Source organism: Mustelus asterias, chromosome 2, assembly GCF_964213995.1.
Source record: "Mustelus asterias chromosome 2, sMusAst1.hap1.1, whole genome shotgun sequence".
Classification (NCBI taxonomy): Eukaryota; Metazoa; Chordata; class Chondrichthyes; order Carcharhiniformes; family Triakidae; genus Mustelus; species Mustelus asterias.
Window position 1 is genome coordinate 27,839,310 of NC_135802.1, and position 17,103 is coordinate 27,856,412.

The 17,103-nt window shown below is 41.5% G+C and overlaps 1 protein-coding gene across 6 annotated transcripts in view; it reads left to right on the forward strand.

Moving 5' to 3' along the window:
• LOC144506495 (uncharacterized) overlaps positions 1-17,103 on the forward strand; it is a 110,366-nt gene that overhangs the window by 42,286 nt on the left and 50,977 nt on the right. For 5 of the 6 annotated variants that reach the window (XM_078232688.1, XM_078232714.1, XM_078232706.1 and 2 more), the window contains 2 exons: positions 15,177-15,248; positions 15,333-15,413. The exons of the other annotated variant lie outside the window; for it this stretch is intronic. In XM_078232688.1, coding sequence (XP_078088814.1) covers positions 15,177-15,248; positions 15,333-15,413 — 153 coding nt within the window. The remainder of the gene's footprint in view (positions 1-15,176; positions 15,249-15,332; positions 15,414-17,103) is intronic. 6 annotated transcript variants of the gene reach the window in all.

The following is a 17,103-nucleotide window of genomic DNA, read 5'->3' on the forward strand; positions in this document are numbered from 1 at the left end:
ACCTCACACTTCTCCGCATTAAACTCCATCCGCCACCTCTCGGCCCAACTTTGCAACCTGTCTAAGTCTTCCTGCAAACTACGACACCCTTCCTCACTGTCTACCACACCACCGACTTTGGTGTCATCAGCAAATTTGCTAATCCACCCAACTATACCCTCATCCAGATCATTAATAAATATTACAAACAGCAGTGGCCCCAAAACAGATCCCTGAGGTACACCACTTGTAACCGCACTCCATGATGAATATTTACTATCAACCACCACCCTCTGTTTCCTATCCGCTAGCCAATTCCTGATCCAATTTCCTAGATCACCCCCAATCCCATACATCTGCATTTTCTGCAGAAGCCTACCATGGTGAACCTTATCAAACGCCTTACTAAAATCCATATATACCACGTATATATAATGGCATTTGCTACCAAATAAACCTGTTGGACTTTAACCTGGTGTTGTTAAAACTCTTACTGTGTCAACTCCAGGAAACCCAGCAAGGCAATGTTCCCCCCCCAATTACATTAATGACTGCATTTGTGCTATTTGCCTCTTTTGCTCTCTGCTTCTTATTTACACCCTTCTGTCACCTTCACCTGGTTATCTCTGATTTTTCTCTTCCCTTCCTTGATTTTCTGTCCTCATTTTTGGAGTTAGGCTATAAACAAACATTCACTACAAGTCCGCTGGCTCCCACTTCTGTTTTCGTCAACCTCGGATTCTAACCACCATGATTGGCAGAGCCCTTGATCGTTTCTATTCCATTTCCTGTACTTCTCTTGCTCCTTCTTCCTCCTGGAATGAAGATTGGATTCTCATTGTCCTTACCTTTTACCTCGCCAGTTTCTGTTTAAATGGATCACCCTTTTTTGCTCATCGTTTTTGTTGCCTCCAAAGTGATGTCACCACAAACACATCCTCCAGTTCCATCCCTTTCAGTATTCTGAACGGAATATTCTCTCCATGAAACCCTGGTTCACTCATCAATCACCTCCCCTTCCCATGGTAGCTTTTCATGCAAGTGTAGGAGATAGTTGCATCTGCCCTTTTACACCCTGTTTCGTCATCATCATCCAAGACTCCAAACACTCTGTCCAAGTGAAACAGCAATTTACATGTACTTTTTTCAATTTAGTATACTCTATTTGCTACTGTCAATGCAGTCTGCTACCTTGAGACGACCAAATGCTGATTTGGTGACCATTTTGCAGAATGTTTGGGTTTTAAATGCAAATACTAGGCTTGCCTAGTCACGTGACTGCTACCATGAGGAAATGTCTGGGGAAATCCATGATGCATTCAGTTCAGTAAAGACATTACACTTTGAGCTCATAACATGGTGTCAGAAGTGGAGCTAAGATTGAGTTTTAAAATGCTGGAAGAGAAGCCAGCGGAACACTGAAATGTTCCAACCTGTTAAAAGCTGCTGAAAGAAATACCTGATGAGGAAAAGTTAACACAAGCTAAACATTGCAAGTAAAGTACTGGATGACGTAAATATGGCTGTAAATTTTCCACTCCAAACTCCTGTCAAAATGAAAAGAGACATTATCGATTTACAGGATGTAGGCTTTGCTGGCTCGGCCAGTATTTATTACCCATTCCTAGTTGCTCTTCAAAAAGTGGTGGTGAGCTGCCTTCTTGAACTGCTGTCCCTGATGCCATCATCTCACGTGAGAACACCATCCACCAGGTACACGGTACATACTCTTGCGACTCGGCCAACGTTGTCTACCTGATATGCTGCAAGAAAGGATGTCTCAAGGCATGCTACATTGGCGAGAACATGCAGACGCTACGACAACGGATGAATGAACACCGCATGACAATCACCAGGCAGGAGTATTCCTTTCCTGTCAGGGAACACTTCAACAATCACGGGCATTCAGCCTCTGATCTTCGAGTAAGCGTTCTTGAAGGCGGCCTTCAACCGAAAGCCAAGTTCTGCACACACGAGGACTGCCTCAACCGGGATCTTGGGTTCGTGTCACACTATCTGTAACCCCCACGACTTGCCTGAGCTTGCAAAATCTCACTAACTGTCCTGGCTGGAGACAATACACACCTCTTTAACCTGTGCTTAACCCTTTCTCCACTCACATTGTCTATACCTGTAAAGACTTGATTACCTGTAAAGACTCTCATTCCAACCATTATCTTGTAAATTGAGTCTGTGTCGATGTATGCCCTGTTTGTGAACACACCTTTTCATTCACCTGAAGAAGGAGCAACACTCCGAAAGCTTGTGGTACCAAATAAACCTGTTGGACTTTAACCTGGTGTTGTGAGACTTCTTACTGTGCCACCCCAGTCCAACGCCGGCATCTCCACATCCTGTAGGTACATCCAGAGACTGTTGTAATGCAGCTTGCAGAATCATATGAATTTAGACAACTAAAAGATGATCCTATTGAAGATAGAATTTTTTTTAGGCATAAGGGATTTGACAATGAGCGTAGCTCTTCTGAGAGAGGAGAAACTTATCCTCAAGAAAGCATTGGACCTGTACAGAAATGCAGAGGTTGTGAAACATCAGCTGGAGCACATATTTGCAGCACAGACCAGGAGGTACAATATGCTGAGAGACATTCCAATCCAAAAGAACAGAACAATCATGGACCAAAGGGCAGGATGCAAATACTGTGGAGGACATCATACAAAGAAAAAGAGGGATTGTCCAGTATGGGAAAAGCAACATTTTATTTACAGAAAGTTGAATCATTTTGTCAAGAACAGCACTCATGAGGATGCTACAATAAAATGTGAAATCTTCCAGATTCATTGTGAAGAAGCTCCTCTTTATGTTCTAAAAGTCATCAACTCAGCAGAGACATTGAATCTGGCAGACAAGCACCTTGCTCAAACCAAGTGAAAACTCAAGCTGCAATTCTCCAAGTGCTGCAGGAGGTAGTGATGAAAGAATAGCCTGAGAGCTTCAAGGACATCTGTGGTCACGAGCATATTGGGCATACTGAGATATTTTGCTTGGGTTCAAGGTTAATCACTTAGAGACATAAAAGCACCAAAGGTGCTCATTTGGCCCAGAGTTTTAGGTTATTGTAACTTGAAGTTTTTTCATTCCCACCTCCAGCATCGCTTACCCAAAACCTCAAAATCTATGTTCCCCACTCGTAGTACCATCAGCTAATAGGAACAGCTTTTGTCTACTTTATCTAAACTGTCAACATCTTGTACGCCTCCAGCAGATTTCCTAACAACCTCTTTGCTACAAGGAGAAAAGCCCCAGCTCCTCCTGCCTCGCCTTGTAAGTAAATTCTCTCACCTCTGGAACCATTCCAATAAATCTCCTCCACACCTTCTCTCAATCCTCATATGTTTCTTAAAGTGTGGTGCCCAGAAATAGCCCCAATGCTCCAGTTGTGGCCTAACCAGGGCTTTATAAAATTTAACATAACTTCCCTGCTTTTGTACTCGATTGTTCTATTTATAAAGCCCAAGATCGCATATGCTTCGCAATAACATCTTTCCACTCTACAGCTCCTATTCATTTAGACAGGATGAGGCAAGGTGCATTTGTGAGTAAAGCAAGTCCTCCCTGGGCATATATTTATCTCTCAGCATAAAAGCAAGTGGAATGAAAGAGGGTTGCTCCTTCTTGTTTTTGCAGAGAATCTCCAGAAGATTCCATTGAATTGTGGAGTTTTGTTTCCCCAAGTAATATTGTTGCTTTAATCATATCTATTTCTGTATAATATGGACACAATGACCACTGAGCTGCTGATTTTAAGTAATGATCAATAAACTACTTTAAATACAACAATCTCAATTAAAAGCTTTCATTAATTAAGCTCTACAGAGAGAAGTGGGGGATTGGTATGTCAAATTGCAAGGTAACAAGATGGGGAAAATTGTCCATGGGAAAAAGAATTGACTAAAGCTGAAGTAATCACACAGAACAGGTAGAAAAGCTCACTTTGTTCAGAAAGCCTTGAACTCTTCCAAAACAAAGCAACTCTCTGGGCTACATTTCTTTGCAAGTGATGTAGAATCTTCTATTCTTCAGCTCAGTAAGCCCACCAGCTGCTTTGAGATCTTGCTTTCTCACTGTTAACTCCTGAAGTCAACAAGTCAATAGTCTTCAAGCTGCTTTAGTTACATTTATCCCATTTTCTTCAGTTAAACCTTATTCTTCTAGGACTAAAAAAGCTCAGAAATATCACATGAACTATGAACTATGCATTTGTAACAGGATTATTTATAAGTTTATAATCCAAAGCCATGTGATCCAAAAAGGTTTAAGCACTTTACATTGCATGTATTTTGCCTACAGGTATATTTCTTAAATTTGAGAGGATGTAGAATAACAAAGTTACTTTCAGAGAGTTGCAAATATGCCACATTTCAAACTTGATCCAATATCCAATGAAATTAGCCTAAATACTGAAGTTTATATCAAAGCTGTTCAAGTCTTTTTATGTCATAAGCACAAAACACAATGGTCTAAAGGTAACGCTTTCATGTAACCACTCAACTCTTGCTCAGCAAGGGGAATTTAACAGAACTAGCTAAATATGATGAGTCGCCTTAAAATACTTATATCCTGGAACAAAAAGAATTTTGCTACTTTTTATTTATTGAAGGAATGCAGGCTGTGCTGGCTTGGACAGCATTTCTTGCTCATCCCAAATTGCTCTTGAGGAGGTGGTGGTGAGTTAAGCCTTCTTGAACCACTGCTGCCCATGTGATGTAGATGCACCCACAGTGCTATTAGGGAGGGAGTTAACAGTTATATATTTACAAGTCAGGATGGTGAGTGGCTTGCAGGAGAACTTCCAGGTGGTGGTGTTCCCATATATCTGCTGCCCTTGTCCCTCCAGATGGTAGTGGCCGTGGGTTTGGAAGGTACTGCCTAAGGAGTCTTTACTCAGTAGACTAATCTGTATAACTTATTCAATTGTAAAGAATGAATTCTTTCTCACTCCTTCGTCAATTCAATTCCCAGTGGTAGCTTCAAAAATACCATGTGTCACAGTGTAAATGTCTATCTCAATGACACTCTGGGTCTGATTTTCACAATACAATGGTGTACCAAGAACACTTGATGCTTTTGTGCTTTACCCTTTCTCATCAATTTGAAAAAAAATGTATTGGAATTATTAGAACATCATAGGTGCAGGTTGCAAAAACCTCTTGATGACACAGTTAAAAAAGGTTTCTTCTGTTTATGGTGCAGACATGATTATATGAAAATCAACATTTCCATTGCTTATTCCTTCTGAGCCAGAGTGTGCTTTTATAAAGAGTGTGCTTTTATAAACCTAATATATGGTAATCTGGAAGTTTAAATGTTGAACAGAAATAGTTGTCATCATTTTTGAGGACAGGATATGTTATGACCCATCACACAACCTAGGCTTCGAAAAGTGGCTGAAAGAAACAGTATTTGATTGTGTTTGGGCCGTACATTACAGATCAGATTTGTTAAAAACCTAATCAATGTACAATGAATATATCAATTCCAAAATTAATATCAATGTAATCCATTTACAGTATTATAGAACAGACGATAGCATCCTTTTGCAAAATCTCTACATGAGGTTTTAGCCTCTTTACATATTCAGCTTGCCTTTCACTTGATTGCTTCAGAAGTGACTACCTAGGAGCACATTGTCTCATTTTTACCTTTCGTACCCTTTTTAAAATTGACTAGGAACAAAAGAAATCCAAAATGTACCTCTCAATAAAAATAGCAGTTGAATATTTGAAGACACAGAGGACATCTGCAGTTGCAGGAACTACCCTGGGAGTGTCAGCACTGTTCACCTAATTGGGGTCCGATACAAACCCATTTGTCATCAGATTGCAAATACCTTTAGCCATAACATAGATTGAATGCAGAAGAAGAGAAGCAGATGTTGATGACAACTAAAATGACTTTGGATGTGACATTTGTTGACTTATTAGAAATCAACAGATATCCTCATTTGCCTTTAAGAATGAATACAGCAGTGCAAGAAGATGTGAAGCTTCCCGATATTTCCTCCTTTACAGTTAATACTAAACAAAAATATTGTGAATGCTCGAAGTCCGAAATAAAAACAGGAAATACTCAACAGGCCTGGCAATGTCTGTGGAGAGAGAGAGAAATGGAGTTAATATTTCACATTGATGACCTTTCTGAGTAATCTACCTGAAGAACTTGACAGGAGATTTTGGATGGCAGGACACTGTAAAGTTGACGGGGAACTCATCCCTTCTGATGCAGGCAGTCCTGCTGCTACTTGACACTCCATGAAGCTGGGGCTTCCAGCCTGGCTTCCAGAGCTGCCAGCTAATCATTCAGGTCAGCAGCTCTGTGATCCAAGCAGCACTGCCGGGATCAGTGGCCAAAATTGGGGCTACAACTAGTCCTTCGAGTCTCGGGGCTGGGAGCTCCAGGACACAAATAAATTGGGGGTTTGTGGTGGATAATGTAGGAAAGAGGATCAGGAGTGGGCCATTTGGCCTCTTGAGCCTGCTCCACCATTCAACTGGATCATGGCTGATCTTTTACCTCAACACCCGTTTCCCACAGTATCTCCATATCTCTTGATATTTTTAATATCTTGAAATCTATTGATCTCCTGTATATAATGTCCTAAACAACTAAACCTCCAGAACTCTCGGGAATAAAGAATTCCAAAGAATCACCACCCTCTGAATGAAGAAATTCCTCCTCATCTCAGTTCTAAACAACCTACCTCTTTATTCTGAAACTGTGCCCCCTGCAACCATGGGAAACATCCCGCATCTACCCTGTAAGAATTTTTTATGCTTTAGTAAAATCACCTCTCATTCTTCTAAACTCTGGAGAATATAGACCCAATGTGCTCAATTTCTTCTTCTAGGACAATCAGTTGGGTGAACCTTTGTTCCACTTCCTTTATGACAAGTATATTCTTTCTTTGGTAAGGAGACCAAAACTATACACAGTACTCCAGATGGGGTCTCACCAAAGATCTATACAATTTCAGCAAAACATCTTTGATCCTGTTCTCAAATCCTCTCGCAATAAAGGCCAGCATAGCATTTGCCTTCCTAATTACTTGCTGTATCTGCATATTGGCTTTCAGTCACTTACAAACATGGACACTTTATCTGATCATTTAGGAAATACATTTCCGTTTTTCCTACCAAAGTGGACTTCATATTTTTCTCACATTTGTTATGACTGGTTAAGGACCAGATCAGAAACTCCAAGGTGCATTATAAAGTTAGCCTAAACCCCAACTTTTTTTTGATTTTGGAATTAGGACGAGCATAAGGTGTTTTGCTCTAGGTATGATTTAATGGACCCACCAGGAAGCTTTTATTAAAACAAACTTTATTTTTAACAACACAGTTCAAATATAACAAAACAAATTTGCATAACTTTTACCAACTGGAAATACTTAAACATGACAAAGTATTATTCTGAACAGCTATCTTTCTCTATAGTTCCAATTTAAGCAATATCCCCATAGACACAAATCCTACTTCAGAACCAGTTAGCACCAAAACCAGATATGTTCACATAGATGCTAGATTTCCAGCCTTTTAACACCTCTGGGCAGAGATCCAGACAGACACCTGTCTTCTGACTCCCATGTTGCAGTTTCCAGAGAAAGAGCTATCTTCAAGCAGTAGAACTTCAGAGAAAGAAGCCTATTTTTTGGGAGGTACTAATCTCCAATCTCCAGAGAGATATAGAGCTATTTCTTCTCTTTACAGCTCCTGTCCTGGGTTTCTCTCTGTGAGCCTAGTCCTGCCCAGTCACATGACCTTACTTGTCAATCAAGCTAATCAAGGCCCACTCTGAAAAACCCCAGGGGAAAACACTAAAATAACAACCCTACCATAGTCCAGATTAAAACAAACATTGTCGCAATTAAGATTAATTATGCTGCTGCAGTAACACCAGGAACTGCCATGTACAGACAAAATTGTACCAATATTTAGAATTGCCTGCTAAAAAACATCCTGCACAAGAAACATGACTCAATACATTTCTTAAAGTATCATCACACTGGTCCACTGATGAGGTTCCCCAGGAAAGATCCCGTAATTTGTTGCCATCCGACTGGGATACTTCAAATTGTTATGCCCTGAATGAGGAGGGATGAACTGGCTCCCTTTCTTTATTCAACACCCTCTGCTGGTCTCAACAAGAATAATCTAAAAAGGATCTCTTTGTTCACAGATACCTCATCCCAGTCCCAATATTTATGTTTTAAAAGGAGCCAATGTGTCATGCTTTCTTGAGTCATGAGATAGAGTGGATTTATTGACAGCTAAAGGCAAGAAAATGATAAAACACATGCATATACATTCGTACATATTAGAAGTGAGAATTGAATCCAAATCAAGTGAGTAAAAGGAAAAGTATACGAAACAATCCTTGACTTGTGATTGAGTGTTGCAGCTGTTGCAATTCAAGATTCCAGTGGTACTAAATTAAACAGGCAAATGGTTGGTTTCGAGATTCTGTTGTTCTGGAGTTTGGTTGAGAAGCTTCCCTTTTTTCGTTTCAGCTGTGGTCTTTGCTGACTTGGCTTATTTCAGCAATCGGAGAGTGAGTGAGTGATATATCTGCAGAAAGCTTTTGCTTTGGTACACGCGCGCGCACACACACGGATGCACTGTGACAATTAGTTTATGTATTCTTTAGAAGTATCTGTGTTTGGAAACAGGACAGGTTCCATTGTCTCTCAGAGTATCTTAAATTAGCGGGGTTGCATTTGCTACCATTCGATCTGCAAGAATCATTCCAGTATCTGTGGAATTTCACAAGATGATCACCAATGCATTCTCTGTCCCTGCACCCACCTCTTTCAACCCTCTGATGTTGAACATTAGGTCTGGGGATTTATCAATTTTCAGTCCCATTAATTTCTCCAGTACTACTATTTTATTAATACTAGTTTCTTTCAGTTCCTCATTCTCACTAAGCCCTTAAGTTTTCTGATATTTCCGGGAGATTTTTCATATCTTCCTCTGTGAAGATCGATGCAAAGTATTTGTTTAGTTTCTCTGTAATTTCCTTATTCCCTATTATAAATTCTCCTGTAGGAATTCTGGTTTTGCATCCAGCATTTCACTTGTACTGAATTTTAAAACTTGGTCAGTTTTGTTTTGCTTATCAGTCGCTAACCCTACATGGGTATCACAGCTATTCCCCCTGTGATCTCGACAAATAATGCCTCTCTTTTTTGGGAATGGACGTTCTGCTAAATTCTCCAATATCCCAGGAACACCACCTCTCCCAAGTGGATGTTCATCTCCTGCTGTATTCTCCTGTGACTCTCCAACTGAGTTCAGTTCCATCATCACTCTTGGTTTATTTGGGAACTTTTCTAGTTTCCATTTAAATCTGTCATGAAGGTGTCTGCTAAAAATATCACTGGCTCCCTTCCTTCATCCTTTTTAACTTTTAAATGTCCTTCATGGGCCTTGTTTACTCCTGCTGACCTGATGAAAAGGAAAAATAGGCACTTGGACTAAAAAAATGGCGAAGTAACAGGAAACAGAGAGTAATGATAAAAAATTTTTTTTGCAAGTTGAGGAAGGTTTGTAGTGGAGTTTCTCAGAGGTCACTGATGGGACTTTTGCTGTTCCTAACATATGTTAATGACCTAGACTGTGGTGTTCAGGGCATGATTTAAAAATTTGCAGATGATACAAAGATTGGGAATGTAGTTCGGAAATTTCCCAAAAATTGGCAGTCTATCTGGCGTGGACTGGACTGCAATTGTGCCACACTTAAGTCATTTTTTGAGAGAGTAATGAGTTGCGCTCTGGCTTTGGGAGGGGTGGGGCCGAAACACGCCGGTGAGTCTGGCTGCAAAGCAATCGAGCACCATTTTGAAAGGGCGTCCCAATCTCTCAGTGCACCAGAGGAGCCCCTCTCTCCCCCCACGGACAACAGGACTCCCCCTCATCAGTGGCATGTTTCCCCACTCCCTTCCTGACACAGATCACTGGTATCGGGGCCCTCACAATGGGTCCGTCCCCCTTAGGGACTCTGGCATGCCCCACCCCTTCATGGCCCCACCCCTTCATGACCTACCCTCTTGGCACTGCCCCAGCACTGTGCCAGGTGGGCACTGCCAGATGGACACTGTCCAGCCAGCTCCCTGACCACTCAGTGGCTTCAATGGCCTCCAAGCCCCCTGGCATTGCCACCATGCCTCTCCACAAGTGCGCCTTGCCGGGTTCATGTCATGCCCGAGAATCAGAAGATCCTGGGACCTGGGAGAATCCAGCTTCGAATGAGCTAAATGTATTTAAATGCTACTTTAATTATACTAATCGGCTTTGCGTCCCTTCTGGGTGAGATCTGGTTTACACCAATAGCAATGGACCTAGACAATTGCGATCCATTTGACGCTGGGCCCAAAACCCATTTTTAGGCCTAAAACGCAATTTTCTTGGATTAGCACGATCTGTGCTAGGTATGACAAGGCTGAAAGATTGTGACCGTAGTCAATTGTGATGAGATAGTCTTAAACTTTAAAAGGACTTAGATATGTTGGATTTGATATGATGTGATTCATTTTGACTGGAAGAATATGGACAGACTGTATAAAATGAAGGGAGAAATTCTGAAGGAGGTGCAGAAACAAAGGAACCTCTGTGTATAGCTACAAAAGTCATTGAAGATGGCATGGGAGGTTGAGCGAGCAGTTAATAAAGCATGTGGTGTCTTAAGCTTTATTAATAGGAACATTGAGCACAAGAGTAAGGAAGCCATGTTGAACTTGTATAAGACATTACTTTGGTCTCATCTGGAGTACTGTGTTCAGTTCTGGGCACAGTAGCACAGTGGTTAGCACTGCTGCTTCACAGCATCAGGCACCCGGGTTCAATTCCCGGCTTGGGTCACTGTCTGTGTGGAGTTTGCATGTTCTCCCCGTGTCTGCATGGGTTTTCCTCCGGGTGCTCCGGTTTCCTACCACATTCTGAAAGACGTGCAGGTTAGGTGCATTGATCCGAATAGGTGCCGGACTGTGGCAACCGGGGGAATTTCACAGTAATGAAAGTCGTACCAATGACGTGGGAAGGAAGAGTGAGGAGGTCCTAAAGAGTGAGTACAAAGAGCTTGGAAGGAAGTTAAAAAGCAGGACCCCGAGGGTAGTAATCTCAGGATTGCTACCTGAGCCACATGCCAGTGAGGGCAGGAGTAGGATGCTTGGGCGGATGAACACGTGGCTGAGGAACTGGTGCAGGGGGCAGCGTTTCCAATTCTTGGATCATTGGGACCTCTTCTGGGGCAGGTAGGACCTGTACAAGAGAGACGGGTTACACCTAAACTACAAGGGGACCAATATACTTGCAGGGAGATTTGCTAGTGTTATTGGGGAGCATTTAAACTAGATTTGCAGGGGGATGGGAACCAGAGTGCCAGAGCAGATAGTGGAGCAGGGGTAAAAAGACAGGTTAGTTCAAGCAAAATCACAAATGGAAGGGTAGAGTGTGGTGGAAATAATCTTTTGAGGTGTGTCTATTTCAATGCCAGGAGTATTGTGGGGAAGGCAGATGAGCTGAAGGCATGGATAGACACATGGAAATATGACATTATAGCCATTAGTGAAACTTGGCTACAGGAGGGGCAGGACTGGCAGCTCAATGTTCCAGGGTTCCAATGTTTCAGGCGGGATAGAGGCAGAGGGATAAAAGGTGGGGGGGGTGGCATTGTTGGTCAGGGAAAATGTTACAGCGGTACTCAGGCAGGATAGATTAGGGAGCTTGTCTACAGAGGCCCTATGGGTGGAGCTGAGAAACAAGAAAGGTATGACCACATTAATGGGGTTGTATTATAGACCACCCAATAGTCAGCGAGAATTGGAGGAGCAAATCAGCAGAGAGATAGCTGACAACTGCAAGAAACACAAAGTTGTGATAGTAGGGGATTTTAAATTTTCCACATATAGATTGGGACTCGCATACTGTTAAAGGTTTAGACGGGGTAGAGTTTGTAAAATGTGTTCAGGAGAATTTTCTACATCAGTATATAGAGGTGTCAACTAGAGAGGATGCGATATTGGATCTCCTATTGGGAAATGAGTTAGGGCAGGTGATGGATGTGAGTGTGAGGGAACACTTTGGATCCAGTGATCATAATGCCATTAGTTTCAACCTGATCGTGGATAAGGATAGATCTGGTCCTCGGGTTGAAGTTCTGAACTGGAAAAAGGCCAAATTTGATGAAATGAGAAGGGATCTGGGAAGTGTGGATTGGCACAGGCTGTTCTCTGGTAAGGATGTAAATGGAAAGTGGGAGGCCTTCAAAGGAGAAATTTTGAGAGTGCAGAGTTTGTATGTTCCTGTCAGGATTAAAGGCAAAGTGAATAGGAATAAGGAACCTTGGTTCTCGAGGGAGATTGTAACACTGATTAAGAGGAAGAGAGAGTTGTATGAAATGTACAGGCAGCAAGGAACAGATCAGATGCTCGAGGAGTATAAAAAGTGCAAGAAGCTACTTAAGAGGGAAATCAGGAGGGCTAAAAGAAGACATGAGGTTGCTTTGGCAGACAGAGTGAAGGAAAATCCAAAGAGCTTCTATAGGTTAGGAGCAAAAGGATAGTGAGGGATAAAATTGGTCCTCTTGAAGACCAGAGTGGTAGACTGTATATGGAACCAAAAGAGATGGGGGAGATACTAAATGGTTTTTTTGCATCCGTATTTACTGAGGAAACGGGCATGGAGTCTACGGAAATAGGGCAAACTGGTAGGGAGGTCATGGAACCTTTACAGATTAAAGGGGAGGAGGTGCTCGCTGTCTTGAGGCAAATCAGAGTGGATAAATCCCCAGGACCGGACAGGGTATTCCCACGGACCTTGAGGGAAGCTAGTGTTGAACTTGCAGGGGCCCTGGCAGACATATTTAAAATGTCAGTATTCACGGGGGAGGTGCCGGATGATTGGAGGGTGGCTCATGTTGTTCCGTTGTTTAAAAAAGGTTTCAAAAGAAATCCGGGAAATTATCGGCCAGTAAGTTTGACGTCGGTGGTGGGCAAGTTATTGGAAGGTGTGATAAGGGATAGGATCTACAAATATTTGGATAGACAGGGACTTATTAGGGAGAGTCAACATGGCTTTGTGCGTGGTAGGTCATGTTTGACCAATCTATTAGAGTTTTTCGAGGAGGTTACCAGGAAAGTGGATGAAGGGAAGGCGGTGGATGTTGTCTACCTGGATTTCAGCAAGGCCTTTGACAAGGTCCCTCAGGGGAGGTTAGTTAGGAAGGTTCAGTCGCTAGGTATACATGGGGAGGTAGTAAATTGGATTAGACACTGGCTCAATGGAAGAAGCCAGAGAGTGGTTGTGGAGGATTGCTTCTCTGAGTGGAGGCCTGTGACTAGTGGTGTGCCGCAGGGATCGGTGTTGGGTCCATTGTTGTTTGTCATCTATATCAATGATCTGGATGATAAATTGGATCAGCAAGTTTGCTGATGATACAAAGATTGGAGGTGTAGTGGACAGTGAGGAAGGTTTTCAAAGCTTGCAGAGGGATTTGGACCAACTAGAAAAATGGGCTGAAAAATGGCAAATGGAATTTAACGCAGACAAGTGTGAGATATTGCACTTTGGAAGGACAAACCAAAGAAGAACGTACAGGGTAAATGGTAGTACTCTGAAGAGTGCAGTTGAACAGAGGGATCTGGGAATACAGGTACAGAATTCCCTAAAAGTGACGTCACAGGTGGATAGGGTTGTAAAGAGTGCCTTTGGTACATTGGCCTTTATAAATCGGAGTATCGAGTATAAAAGTTGGAGTGTTATGGTAAGGTTATATAAGGCATTGGTGAGGCCAAATTTGGAGTATTGTGTACAGTTTTGGTCACCTAGTTACAGGAAGGATGTAAATAAGGTTGAAAGAGTGCAGAGAAGGTTCACAAGGATGTTGCCGGGACTTGAGAAGCTGAGTTACAGAGAGAGATTGAATAGGTTGGGACTTTATTCCCTGGAGCTTGAGGGGAGATTTGATAGAGGTGTATAAGATTTTGATGGGTATAGATAGAGTGAATGCAAGCAGGCTTTTTCCGCTGAGGCAAGGGGAGAAAAAAACCAGACGGCATGGGTTAAGGGTGAAAGGAGAAAAGTTTAAAGGGAATATTAGGTGGGGCTTCTTCACGCAGAGAGTGGTGGGAGTGTGGAATGAGCTGCCGGATAAAGTGGTAAATGCGGGGTCACTTTTAACATTCAAGAAAAACTTGGACGGGTTCATGGATGAAAGGGGTGTGGAGGGATATGGTCCAAGTGCAGGTGAGTGGGACTAGGCAAAAAATGGTTCGGCACAGACAAGAAGGGCCAAAAGGCCTGTTTCTGAGCTGTAATTTTCTATGGTTCTATGGTTCTAACTTCATTGCAGTGTTAATGTCAGCCTTACTTGTGACTAATAAATAAACTTTAAACTTTTAAACGTATTTGAGGAAGGATGTGAAGGCATTAGGGAGGGTACAGAGGAGATTCACAAGAATGATTCCAGGGATGAAGAACTGTAACTGTGAGGATAGGTTGGAGAGATTGGGACTATTTTCCTTGGAGAAAAGAAGGCTGAGAGGAGACTTGTTAGAGGTATTCATGATCTTGAGGAGTATGGACAGTGTAAATAGTGAGAACTGCTCCCATTCAAAAGAACATCAAGAACTCGAGGACACAGATGAAAAATAATTGGCAAAAGGAATAAAAGTAATATGAAGAAAACTGTTTTCACCTTGAGGGTGGTTGGAATCTGGAACGAACTTCCTGAGAGGGTGGTGGAGTCAGGTTTGATTGAGATATTTAAGAGAGAATTGGATTGCAGAAGGGAGGTCCCAGAGAATTGTGGATGCGAGTGAGATCAGGGTTATCGGTTTGAAAAGGCCTGGGGAGAAGGGAGCACTTGGTGAATTCAGAAGACTAATACATTTATAAATTATTTCTCCTATGAAATCCTTTTTATGATTACTGCTTGTCTTCCATACTAGCTGCAATATTGATTTCTGCCATGTACACATCTGTAAATTTATGTGTTGCTTCTACTGGAAAGGAAATGGATATCGACCATTTATATTCTTCAAGCTCCTATTGTGTGTTTGAAGTATCTAAATGCTAATCATATCTTTTTGCTCTTGGTATTCATGCAGTGGGGCTAAAGAGCCACCTGTTAATGGAACTCTATATACCTTCATGCTCTTCTTTTCTTTCATACTACAGGTTTTTATCTTACAATCAGATTAGATTTATTGCAGATTATACGTTCCAGCCCACTCCAGAAATTGAACTTATGTAAGTCATTAAAACATAAAAACAAATTAGACCATGTTTTGAAACATAAGACTACACATTAAAATGCACCCTTTCTTTCAAAAGTGATTTCAGCAACAACCATTTGTATGCAGTACAAAGGGATCTCTTTAGGACAAAGCACGGATTACCTTCCCTGAAGGTCTTGTAAGTAATTTAAGACTATAAACATCTTTCCCTTTGTTCAGTAAATGTATTTTATTCATAAAATTTGTAAAAGCACATTGTAAAACTTTTCAACTTCAAAATAACAGAAAGTACAATAAAATTCAACTTGTCTCCATAAATCATGTTCCAATTTTAGATGCCTCAATATATTGTAACATTCTTGATATTTACAGTGTATGTTTCATGTCAGGCAAACATCTTGAGGGCAGAATAATTCAATGTGAAAATCACAAAGTCTAACAGAAACAAAAGTAGTGTAATAGAATTCAACTTTTCTCTACATAGCATGTTCCTCTCTGGGATGCCTCAATACAATTTCAATAACCTTGATATTCACACATTCCACGTCAGGCATATAGACCAAGCAGTTATACACAGATTCTAGTACCTCATCTATGGCTGAAAAACTTTCGATGTGGAGATGCCGGCGTTGGACTGGGGTAAACACAGTAAGAAGTTTAACAACACCAGGTTAAAGTCCAACAGGTTTATTTGGTAGCAAAAGCCACACATTGTGGAATGTGTGGCTTTTGCTACCAAATAAACCTGTTGGACTTTAACCTGGTGTTGTTAAACTTCTTACTGTGAAAAACTTTCAACAGTGTTAAGAACCCCATTGATGTTAAATGTGAGCGTATCCCAAAACCCAGAAGGGTAACTTGGAACATAGGTTCTTAGTGGTGTATATTTTCAAATTGGTATACTGTGAGAAAAGATATGCAAACCAAGGGGGAACAGTCGTTTTGTGTCGAATTAATAAATAATATTTACTATCCTAAAATAAAACACACAAGAAGGATTATGTTACACTACATCAGTACATTTAATTACACTGTGCCTCTGCGGCAGCTGCCCAAGCTTTAGTGCATCCTTCACATAATCCTGCACCTTGGAATGTGCCAGTTTGCAACACTCTGAGGCTAACTCTTTGCACTGGTAGTCCAAGTTTCAGGCAGACCAAACAAAGTGATCTTTGTTAATCAAAGTTGATTGTGTGTGTCCCTGGGAACAGCCCCTCGAGTATAGAATCTTGCATTACATAGGTGCTTGGGATGAACCTCAACAGAAAACACTGTCCACCTCCTTGTGGAATGTGCCTTCGCAAATAAGGTTTGGAGAGAGACTTGAAGAGTCCTTAGATTTTAGCAAGAAGGACTTTGCAGGGCCAACTAGGCTGGATGTGCCATTTGTCTTCTCTGAATCCAATGCCGAGGTTGAAGTTGGGTGGCCCATTGATTTTAGTTTTATTATACTTCTTTGTAGTGGTTTGATACAACTGAGTGGCTTGCTAGAGGGCATTTTAAGGTCAAACACATTGCTACGGGTCCGGAGTCAAGTACAGGCCAGACCAGGTAAGGATGACAGATTTCCTTTGCTAAAGGACATTGGTGAACCAGTTGGGTTTTAATGGCAAGCCGATAGCTTCAGGGTCACCATCACTCATGCGAGTTTTTTGTTCCAGATTTATGTTTTTTAAAAATTAATTCAAATTCACAAAATACCCCTGTGGGACTTGAACTAACTTCTCTGAATTACTAACCTCTCTATTCCTAATCCATTAACATAGCTATTACACTACAGCACTCATGCTGTATTTATTTTATGATTTTATAAGGGGGTGGGGATACATAGTGTGAGAACAATAGGGACACAGCATACTATAGTAACG